The 12080-nt window shown below is 36.7% G+C and overlaps 1 protein-coding gene across 1 annotated transcript in view; it reads left to right on the top strand.

The window, feature by feature from the left end:
- The window catches only part of TECPR1 (tectonin beta-propeller repeat containing 1), a gene marked incomplete in the record, with an annotated part of 1181271 nt that overhangs the window by 209855 nt on the left and 959336 nt on the right, over positions 1-12080 (top strand). Inside the window, 1 exon segment of the mRNA XM_044089712.1 lies at positions 5980-6154. Coding sequence (XP_043945647.1) covers positions 5980-6154 — 175 coding nt within the window.

Genomic DNA, 12080 nt, shown 5'->3' with positions numbered 1-12080 from the left:
GTTATCTTTCTGGTTGCTGGTCTGAGCTACGACTAAGGTTGAAATCATTTTCTCTTTAGTCAGGTTGGCATGCATCAGTCCTTTGGCTTCGCACACCTTGGCCAACTGGTTCTTTGTCAGCTTGCCATAATCCTCTGCTGACATCTTTGCCTGCGTTTCCTGACTAAACTAACAAAATAATAAATAAAAGTGTTGTGAAATGAAAGTCTGAATGTTTACCTTGTGGCTGCTGAGAGGACACACCTTTACTGACAACTGGTAAGAGAAGTACAATTAATATCCACACCACTGCTCACCAATATGTGATGTCCCCACTCTGGGCCAGGAATCAAGGGGTTTGAATCCTCATCACTGACACTTGAGAGAGATGTTCACTTGAAACAAAAATGGATACACCCAGTATTTCCAGTTGAAGCTTTCTGCATTAAGCACAGTTTCCCTTAACAACACACAAGGAACACACTCAGTGTGGGGGCTGGTTTTCCCTCTCTCTCCAGATCTCCAGTAATACTCCCCACTGGTACAGCTATAGAGTTGAGTCCTCAGCCGAGTGTCCAAGCAAAGTCTTCCACCACTCTCTCTCTCTGAAACCAGTGCTTCATGTCCCTGCTCCAAGCAGCTGACAGACAGACATTGTTTAAGATTTGATTTACACACACACACACACACACACACACACACACACACACACACACACACACACACACACACTCGTGCATACACCTGGGAAAGACTGGCACAGATTTACTATCTATACTCCTTTCTGCCCAGACTATAACATAGTCACATTGCCACCAGACACTCCAAAGCTAGCTACTCTAAGGCTCTTATAAGGGTACCCAATTATACTGAGTGAAACTAATATTAATACAAATGATAGTGTTTGGCCAATGCAGTAAGGCTTTCAGGAGTGGCCACAGTGTCACCAACTAGATCTAAGTCCTCTCAAAGTATATAATATTCTCTAAAGGACAAGCCACAAGAAAAGTTTAAGTATATTTAATAATAAATAGTAAAAGAACATGAAAATACTAAATATTTTACAGTAAACACCAGAGTTTTAAATTACAGGAAATATTAAAATAACACAGTTGAATAGATTTACACAGATACAGAAAAACAGTACTTAACTAGTCTCACTATATTTTCCTGACTGCTTTAAAGAATTACTATTTCCTGGTTCATTAACTAGAGCACGACAAGATGAAGTAGGTGAGGGGTCATTCCTTGTCAGGTTCCAAAAACAGAGTGCTCTGAGACTTCAGTCTCACCTATTATTAAAACACCATTTTTAGTGATGGATTACAGAATGACATCACATACATCTGGTCGTATGACTTCTGGTTCCCATACTACTCCTTTGGCTAGAAGTTGCCAGGATTTAGCAGACATGTTACAATACAAATCTTGAGCTTTGCTAAAGTTTATTGCAGCATCTGGAAGCTGTAAAACAATTTTAACACTTCTGCTCTTCCTACAGAGACTAACAAACCATACTTCTTACAGACATTGCATCTCTGGCTTCATTCAAAACTGTGAGATATCTTTATGGCCTAGGCCCAATAATTAATTTCAGTAGATTTTTCAAAGTTAGCTTCAGCTGGACTGTGATTAATCTCTTCTCTTCCAGTATCCTTTGTTGCAATATATACATTTCAACAGTTACAATAATATATGACAATTTCTTTTTCTGTCCAGCAGGACACACTGTTGATACATTTTGAACACAAGCAACTTTACAAATACATTTTCAGCACAAGCATCTGTACAAATCAGTTTGATATTTAAATAACATCTAATTATTTGCTAAATTCCAACTAGCTGTGCTGGCATATGTTACACATCCACTGCTTTACTTCTCCTAGCATAGCTGGCAATATTTTACATCATCACATTCAGCAACTATGCAACCTTTTAAAATGAACTAAAACAATATTGTATTAGTCTAGTAACTTGCACCTTTTAATTCTGGCTCAGAACTGAGAGAGCTTACCCAGCATATTATTTTAGATTGCATAAATTCATACATTGTCTTATGATGCATTATATCTCATTGTTAAAATATACAGGTGAACAGACACACACACATACACACACACACACGCACACACACACACACACACGCATAGATTACACTGTGATTAGCTATATGGCTGCTGCAGGGTATCCTGCATTAAGGAAATTTTGCGATATCATATTTTGAATAAACATGACAAAATGTATGTGCCTACAGCAGGTATACTAACAATATATTTTATAATATGACATTCTCACCTTATCTATGTGCAAGAGTTCATTATACTTCTGCAATCTGTGATACTTTTAAGACAGAAAGTACCTTGTGTTATTCTCTGTGATTACAGTACTTCCACTGTAGGAATGAAAGCATCTTGTGGATCTGTAATGTACGCTGTTAACATAGTACATTTGAAACAACTTCTTGTTGAACAACTGTTTTCTCCTTAGGTCCCCACTGAAAATGGTCCATGACCCAGTTGAACAGCTGGGTAATCAAAACATAAATTAATAAATAAATTGTGTATAAGTTGATATCCATGTATTTTGTATTCAAGAACTGTATATTATATAAAAGAATGGGAGGCCGTGGTTAGCGTTGCCATCTCACAGCAAGAGGTTTTCCGGCTTGATCCTCGGCTGGAGTGCCTTCTGTGTGGAGTCTGCATGTCCTCTCTGTGGTCCCATGGGTTTCCTCTGGGTGCTCCGATTTCCTCTCACATCCCAAAGACATGCTGTATGTGGATTGGACACTAAATTGGACCTAGGCGTGAGTGCGTGCATGTGTGTGCCTTCTGTGGAAGGTTGGGCTGGCAACTCGACACTGTAAAACTCCACTGCCAATCATGAGCAGACAGGTGATCTGCTGTGGCGACCCCTAACCGGGAAAAGCCGAAAGAAGAAATTATATAAAAGAATATGCCAGGTATGTTTTTGGCAAGTTACGTGGCATTTGGCTGAACCTGTTCATGTATTTGTAATTATGTCAATGTATATAGTTTAGATTTATATGAACATTTTACAAAATGGTTGTTTTGCCATGTATGAATGGTTTCACCCCCAAGCGTGCTTTTTTTTTTTTTTTTTTGAATTAGCAGACTGCTACATTGTGTTAATATTGTATTTTATAAAATACTGGAAAAGAGACACTGAAAACCTCAAAACCTGGCCAGCAGGCAAACCGAGACCAAAAAGCCCACAAACTGCAGCAGAAATACACAAAATATGTTTAATTTTAAGCGCTTTTCGTTGCTCAAGTGAAGCAACTTCTTCAGAAAATTTTATTTGCAAAAACAAGGTGTGGCTATGGGGTCGGCTTGTGGTGCCAGTTTTGCCAATTTTGTCATGGCATACTGGGAGAGGACATTTATTTTCAGCATTCCCCACCACAAGGCAAACCTAATTTTGTACACACGATTTCTGGACGATATTTTCACCCTGTTCAGTGGCGACAATACACAGGCTAAGTCTTTTATTTCCTATTTGAATACCACTACGGAATTCTTCAAATTTACAGCAACATATCACAAGGACACAATAGATTACTTAGATGTCAAGTTATCAAAGGATAGGATTAACAATAGATACGTATCCAAGATTTTTAGGAAACACACGTATTGTAATTCCTTCCTTCATTTCTCAAGCTGCCATCCGTTTCATCAGAAACGATCAATTGTCAAGGGGCAATTGACTAGAGCAGCAAGGATGTTTACACTTGAATCTGATTTCCAAGTAGAATGTGACTACTTGAGCTGTATGTTTCAACAGTGAGGTTACCCTAGCAACCTAATACAACCGCTAGTTTGTGAAGTTTCTGAAAAAAGGCGGATCGGACTTTTGGTTCCTATTCTCCATTTGAATCACGTAGATAGGAATATAGATGTGTCTACCATTGACAGCAACTTATTTAGAGTACAAGGTACAATACAAATAGGAGATTTGAACTTTAAAGATGGTTTCATTACTACTTTCTGTACTGACAGTGGTATGGTAAGATTCATATTATACAAAAATTGGCAGTTCATCACTAATGACAGTATATTGTTAGACAAACTAGGGTTATTACCTAATATAATTTTCAGGAGAGGTCACAACCTCAAAAACCTCCTTGAAAGTGGGGGCAACTGGAACACAGTTAGAAATACAGGGATGAATATGTGTGGTAATTGTAGGATGTGTAGATTCATTGAGGTTGGCAACACATTTTCTATCAATGACGACAAGTTGAATATTAAAGTAAAACTTAACTGTAATTCTAAACTTGTTCTGTACGTAGCTGTGTGTGTATGCTGTCCAGCATTCTACGTGGGCAAAACCGAGCATAGACTGCAGGACAGAGTTTATGAACACACTTATGCAATTTCTACGAACAAAATAGACAACCCTTTGGCAAAACATGTTGTTTACAATGAAGGACATAAATTCATGTTTAAAACTATTGACCAGATTCAAGTAGATATGAGAGGGGGCCCCTTTAATTTACTTTTAGAGGAACGTGAACTTGCATGGCAAATTCATCTAAATGCATTTTCTTTTCCAGGCTTAAACGATGCTTGTAATATCGGATGTTTGCTAAAACCTAGAAGTCTGAAACGGTAATCATTTCCGACTTCTTATGTTGTGTGACGAACACTTAGTAATTCATTACTTGTTAAAGATCTGTGAAGTAGAGATTCTTTTGAGATCATTATAAGTATTGATTTTACAATACTTTCTTCCACTGTAAGCGAGTTTTAAACTTTAATAGTTGATGGATAGGAATTTTAGAATTTTTTAATATATGTAGTTTTAAAGCACTTGTGAGGTCTACTTAATTGTAATGCATTTACTTAATTGTTTTCTAATTGATTTATTCATCATGTGATTGTACTAATCATTTATATAACACTGCTGGAAAAATGTGTGTTTATTTCTGAAGAAGTTGCTTCATTTGAGCAATGAAAAGCGCTTAAAATTAAATGCATTTTGTGTATTTCTGCTGCAGTTTGTGGGCTTTTTGGTATTGGTTTGCCTGCTGGCCAAGTTTTGAGGTTTTCAGTGTCTCTTTTCCAGTATTTTGTTTGTTTCTATGTATGATGTGACCATGTGTTCTCAGATGCACACACACACACACACACACACACACACACACACACACACACACACACTGTAATTCTTGGATTCATTTCACAAATCATGTGTGATTGTCAAACAGTTGTGTTGCTCCAAGAAAAAATGTTTAGACCGGCATCTTGGCTGTTAAAGTTATGGTAGCTTTCATGACATAATTCGTAGGATAAGTCTGTAATAAGTGTTGCTTAGGTCATCTTGGGGTACTGTATTTGAAAAAAAAATAGATACTGCTAATTACATTTTATGCTGTAAAGAACAGGAAAGAACTTTTAAATAAAGAAGACGTTTTACTTTCATCAGAAATATACCAGTATTCTTATATAAGATTGGTCAAATATGTATGAATGCTTCATTGTTCATGGAACTATTTATTTTGTGAATATTCCTTGAACCTAATTGTGTGAAGTTAATGTATTTATCTCTCTGAAACCAATTGGGTATAATTGTAGTAGAGTGTGAATAAAGTTGCAGCCAGTCAGGATTACCATCCAGTGCAGTCTTCTGTTAAAGTTACCTAGGTGAACATCACATAATTTTCTCTGAGTATGTAAGTTTATTTTTTTCTTCATATGTTTATCCCTTTTGAGTCTGTTTAATATACGTTTAAATGACATGTCTCTGATTTTAAGTCCTTCTATACACTTGACATGTTTTCTGTAAAAAAAAAAAAAAAAAAATAGGAAAAACCATAAATAAATGAACAACTTTTTGATAAGTTCCTCTTATGTGGCCACTTGGCCTGTTGTTCCTTCTTATTGTAGTGCTGCTGGTCATGCGACTCTTTCAGTCATGTCACCTCTCTCTCTTTGTTTTAGAAATGGATTGTAATGTCTCCCTCCTTGTTTTATGTAGATCTTCTACAGAGAAGATGTGAGTCACCACAATCCGGAAGGTGCCAGTTGGACCCAAGTGGACAGTCCTGGTGAAGTGATTCAGATCAGCTGTGGACCTTTTGATCTTCTGTGGGCTGTTCTGTGGGAAGGGCAAACAGTTGTCAGAGAGGGAATCAGTAGAGATAACCCAAAAGGTCAGTTGCTGAAATGAGTCATATTTTTTTCTCTTTTGCAGCAGTACATTTTTCTTCCCTTCATATGATGTTAATAGATTATGGTTAATCAGTTGCTGCATTCATTGGTGTTTCTTTCAGTCACATTTAGTAACAATTTGATATCTTCATTGTGAGGCTAGCCCAGCACACTTACTGCATTTACAGTGTGTTGAACAAATCACAGCTCACCTCCTCAGAATCAACAGACCCACAGTACTGCTTTTCAATTCATTGACTAATGCAGGTTGTGCAAATGGTTGCAGGGTGATAAATACCTGTGACAGATGGCACTTTCTGCAAAACTGTAAACAAATGTCTCCATAGTCATATTGGTGCACTGTGACATTTATACACAAATTGCAGTTCTGTACTATGATTGACATTTGGACCACTTCACAGAATATAAAGGCAGTTTTAATCTCTGGGAACATTTTTCCAATCCAGGGCTTCTGTTTTTCAGAGATATATATATCTACATATATGTGTGTGTATATTTTTTGTACATATTAACATAGTTTGGGATGGTTCTCACCAGGATATATCCCAAAGTAATGTAAAATTGACATAAAATAATGTAAATAGTGTTGCTGAAAATAAAACTGTTACTGTAAATATTGTAACTAAAACTATTTATTTACCTGGTGTAAATAGAACTGTTAATTCAAGGCAGCCAGATTTATTGTATATTATGCAGAGAAAGTTTGACTGAAGTACCAACATTGTTCAGACTGAGGGGCTCCGTGTGGGAGTCAGTGTGCAACAGATTTCAGTTTTGAGCCCACTGCTGTTCATACTGTTGATAGACTGCATTAGCAAAGTAGACAGAGGGAGAGATCAATAAACTTGTTGTAGGCAGATGATATGCATTACAAGCAGAATCTGAAAATGAACTTCAGCAAATGATAAGGGAATGGAATGCAAAACTGAAGGCACATGGGATGAAATAAAGTACAAACAAGACAGTTGTCATGGCAACAAATGGGGGAATCAGAAGAAACTGGAAATTGTGATGGAAGGGGAGAATATCTGGAAAGAGTGTATGAGGAGAGAGAAGTCTGAATAAGGAGGTCAAAGCTGGAATTATATGGTTGTAGCCAAATGGTGCAGAGTGTCAGGGATATTTTGTGACAGAGGAATACCAAAGAAGCTGAAGAGTAAGATGTACAAAACAGTGGTGTGACCAGTACTGCTTTATCAGAAATCTGTTCAGTGAAGGCAGAGGAGATGAGGAAGCTAGAGGCAATAGAAAAGGTCAAAGAGAACAGACTGTGGTGATTTAGGCACATGTGCAAAAAGTAGAAGACAATTCAGTAAAGAAGATTTGGGAGAAATAGGAAAAAGACGAGGAAATGAGGACATCAAGTAAGGAAATGGATGGATTGTGTGAGAGAAGACCTGTGACAGTTAGGCATGTCTGTCAAAAAAGGTAGGAGAGTGACATTGAATTGAGATAGATGGTGAAAGTTGCCTCAACACCCCAACCCCATGTAGAAAATGGGAAAAAGTGAGCTCTTGGTGATGAGGAGGAGGAGGCAGATGAAGTTCCTGTATGATTTTGTTAATAAAACCAATCACCCCATAAAGTAATGTATAAGACGAGGGCTATCGAATTCGGATTATTTTGAAGGGGGTCCTGGGGCTAGAACAGTGGTTTTAGGTGAAATGCTGCCGGAAACATTGAGGAAGAAAACTTGAATGAACCTGGATGTTTTTCCTGACAAGTGAATCCAGAAAGAAGAGAGGCGATCTGTTGGAAAGCCTGTGTGGATTTGATACAAAAGACTGTTTCTCTTTTCTGTGGAGGTATAATAAAAAAAGTACTTTGTGTTATTCCATTTGCTTCACCTGCTTATTTGAGAAGTGTCTGCACTATCCTAGTAAAACTGCATTTATTTTATGAACTGGTGGATTTGTGCTGCATTTATGTATACCACAATAAGTACGATATATATATATATATATATATATATATATATATATATGTATATATATATATAAAAAACATTATTTCTGACATTTTTTAAGGAAGTTAATAACTGACTTCTTTTGATTGTAATAGGAAGCTTATTCCATAATCTTAGAAGATGATGTTTTGTAATGCGGATGTCATTTTTTTCTGTTGTTGATATTTATTTTTAGTATTAAGTTCTCTGATGTGGTGTTAGCTCCCCATCCAGTCCATTCACTGCATAGATTTTCAAGTAGAAGTGGGTTAGACATTACACTACAGTATAGACCAGACAGATTTAATCTGTTAATTTTTGTCTGTGACTTTAAAACAGAACACAGTGGAGAGACAGATTTGTATCCCAGAGACTATCCCTGATCTGGCACCCATGTCCCTTATGAACAGAAGTAGCTTATAAATGCCTGGCCCTCAGTGTTCTATTTGGACACAGGACATCATTATTCTTTCAGGAAAACTTGGCGAGGCTGAGAAGGGCAGCACCCCCAGGTCGTTAGCCTAGTAACAATCGATGAATCTAATCTATGAATAAACTATGAGATGAAATGAGAGTTTCTGCAGTTTTTCTGTGTAGTTTTCCAACCCATTGTGTTCTTTTTTTATAAGAAGTCATTGAACCTTGTCAAGTTCTTTCAGGTGTTTATTCAACAGTTACAAAATATAATCCAATATTTTCTAATTGATTTGATTGTTAGATCAGCGAGGTATAAAATGGCAGAGTGGTCTTCCTGGAGTAGCTAGACATGACATTCAGAATTATCTATACTCCATTACCTTCTTTTCTTGGCAAATACACACTGGCAAATTTTAAATTGTGATATACTGCTGTCCCCAGATCTTTTAATGATGATGTAACTTTTTCATGATTTGGCTATTTGTTTTGTAAACATAATTTATGTTTTTTTTTCTTTGCTACATTTCATAATGCTACATAAAAAGGAAGTCATTGCCACTGTACTAGTCATATAGTTTTGTAGACTATCTCAAAGAACATGAGCATCTTTTTTTTGAAGCAATCATTGTACCCATTTTGCAGTCATCAGCAAATCTGGTTATTCATAGCCCATTTCCCTTTTTATTATCTTCGAGAAACAGTCTTAAAAGTCATGGTCCAAGGAGAGACCAGTATGGAACGGGTCTATATCATAAAACAGAAAACATAAACTCTCGAACGCCCACATGAGCAAATAATCAAAAACTGGAAATTGGTATTGTGGGAGGCTTGCCCCCCACACTCCCCGCTAAATATATATTCCTACCCCAACATCGCAGTACAGTGAGGAAAGGGCAAATATTCCGATCTTCACTCTACTGTGATCCCAAAATACCACTTTCGAGTTTCTGATTATAAGCTCGTGTGAGCGTTCCAGAGTTTGCGTTTTTGTCTTTCTGAAGTAGGCCCTGTGGAACACTGTTGGTAGCTGTAACAAATGGGAAATATAGCTTTAAATGGAGATTACTAATTACAGAGAAATTGCCTATACCATGATATACATTCCTTCTAGAAGTTCACTCTGAATAAATAAGTCATGTAGGCTAGAAACTCATTCCATATTTTTATATTCTATACTGAGTATCGTGACAAACATCTGGGTGGTTTACATAACATTAGTTTATTATTTCATCACTTCAATGTAATTATGGCTGTGATCATTACAGTAATACTCAAATTATTTATATGCATTTTTTATTTTATGTTTATTAATTCAAAACCACTCAAGTTAACAATAATTGTGTACCATGTCTCCCTGTCCATCTCACAAAAACTACATGTATGTGTTGGCAGAGCTGCGTAGCTAGCCTAACACCCAGTATCTTAGCAATCACTGTAACCTGGTTAAAGTCCAGCATAAAAGATGAAGAAATTCTTCCACCAGGGATTATAATATTAGTAGGTCTGGTCAGAAACACACACACACGCACACAAATGCTAGTTTTGCTTTATCTAGCCAAACATTTTAAAACCGTCATCTTACCTACATATTATCCCTAAGTTGAACTCATCTTTTTTCTTAATCATAACAGCCATAAAAGGTTTTGCATAACCACAGTCCATATCCCAAAGGCAACAACAAATTTACAATTGACAATATTCTTTCTTGGATTTCAAACACCATCCCTCATGAAACTGCCATGTTAAGTGATCTGAATATAGATGAGCAGAATTGTACTGTTAAATTCCTGTCTTAATATAAATATTAACAGTTTCACTTAACTTACCAATACTCAAACAAAGGGTTCTACTATGATATGCTGAAATGCACAACCCTGAGCATTGGAATAAATGAAAAATAATGTCTGAATCACAGAAGGGTGAAAACATTAAATGTAAGCATTTTTACAGGGGGGCAAGCCCCCCCCAACTTAAATATACAAACTTTATGGTTGCACCAACTTGAAGAAGGGAGAAATTTCCCAAAAGAAGAGAATCATTGCTGGCATATACTTAGAAATCACAGTGGAAATGATTTCCTATGGAAAATGGCAGTCAGCATTATATTCTTTGGTGTTTTTTTCTGTAGGCAAGTGACATTAGAGGAATCTCACCTTGACTACCTGTAGTGGAGCCCTAACAAAGGTATAAAAAAAATTAATAATAAGGCTGCTGTGTTAGACTGGTTATTGACTTCAGACCCAACCAAATTTACATTCTTATTGACCTTTTCATATTCCCTCAGTGGCTATCTCCCAACATTCCTAGATACATTCACTATCCACTAACCTAGACATCATTAGTATAATTTAACTCCTAACCTTTTAACATTTAACACAGAAACATTCTCCACCTCCTTAAAATTATATAACTGAAAACACTTCCGTTAGATAAAGCTGTACTAGAATTCAATAGAATATGTGTTAATATACTTAATGAACATGAGCATAAGAACAAGAACACTTGTCCATCTACCTACTTAACTGAATAAACTACTTGAAACTTCAACATGGCATCTTTATACTTCCCACAGGGAGGGCATCAGAGATAGAGCCTCCCAGATCTGCTAGCTAAAGTGTTTTACCTGGACTAATCCTTTGTACTCTGTTTCTCATTAGTCCTGTCACTCTATTTCTCATTAGTCCTGTCACTCTATGAGTTACAAGTGGAATACCAGACCTGACTTGAGCTTTCTGAATTATCTTTGTTCCCCACTACATAAGGATGGTAACACCATAAATTTATCAAACTATAGACCAGTTGCAGTACTGTCCATATCCAAAATACTAGAACAATGTATGCAAAAGCAATTCCTTTACCACTTTGTAGACCACCAATTATCACCACCACTCAACATGGTTTCCTCATTGAGTATATCCTACCACAACCCTACTTAGTTTGCTAACACTATTAACTAAGCAGGAAGCAATGGTAAATAAGTACTCCAAGGTTCTGTTATGGGCCTCCTAATCTTTTCTGTTTTTATTAATGACCCTCATACTGCATGCAAGCATGACTCCTTAATCCAGTACACAGACAGTATGACCCATCATCTGTCTTCTGCCTAAAACATGACCCACCTTCAGCAGCTTACCCCAAGAGTCATTTAGTTCAACAGAATCCTGGCTTGACATGTCTCAGAAAAGAAAAAAAAACTAAGCTATTTCAGGATAAAGCTACTTTTATTCTTTCTATGACGCAGCAAAAGAAGTGGTCCCACAGACAAAATTAATAGGGGAAATAATTGACCACAGCCTCAAAGGTACACATATAGCAGACAGTCAAAGAATAATTTGAGGTGCCTTGTTGAGCACAATACTTTTTACTGACAACAGTAAAAAAAAAATAATGACTACTTAACTACTGTGTTCATTCCTGGATGGCTCTTTTATATTTACAAATCTGACTATACTTAAATCTTAGCTAGTTCTGCGCTGTAATACGGTAGCAACATTTTCAGCCAGCAAACATGTAATCAAACACTGTATTTCCATGTGTCACCTTCA

Source organism: Protopterus annectens, chromosome 12.part0 (genome assembly GCF_019279795.1).
Source record: "Protopterus annectens isolate FY-2018-M chromosome 12.part0, PAN1.0, whole genome shotgun sequence".
Lineage (NCBI taxonomy): Eukaryota > Metazoa > Chordata > Ceratodontiformes > Protopteridae > Protopterus > Protopterus annectens.
The sequence above is the reverse complement of the archived record's forward strand: the minus strand, read 5'-3'. Positions and strand labels throughout refer to the sequence as shown.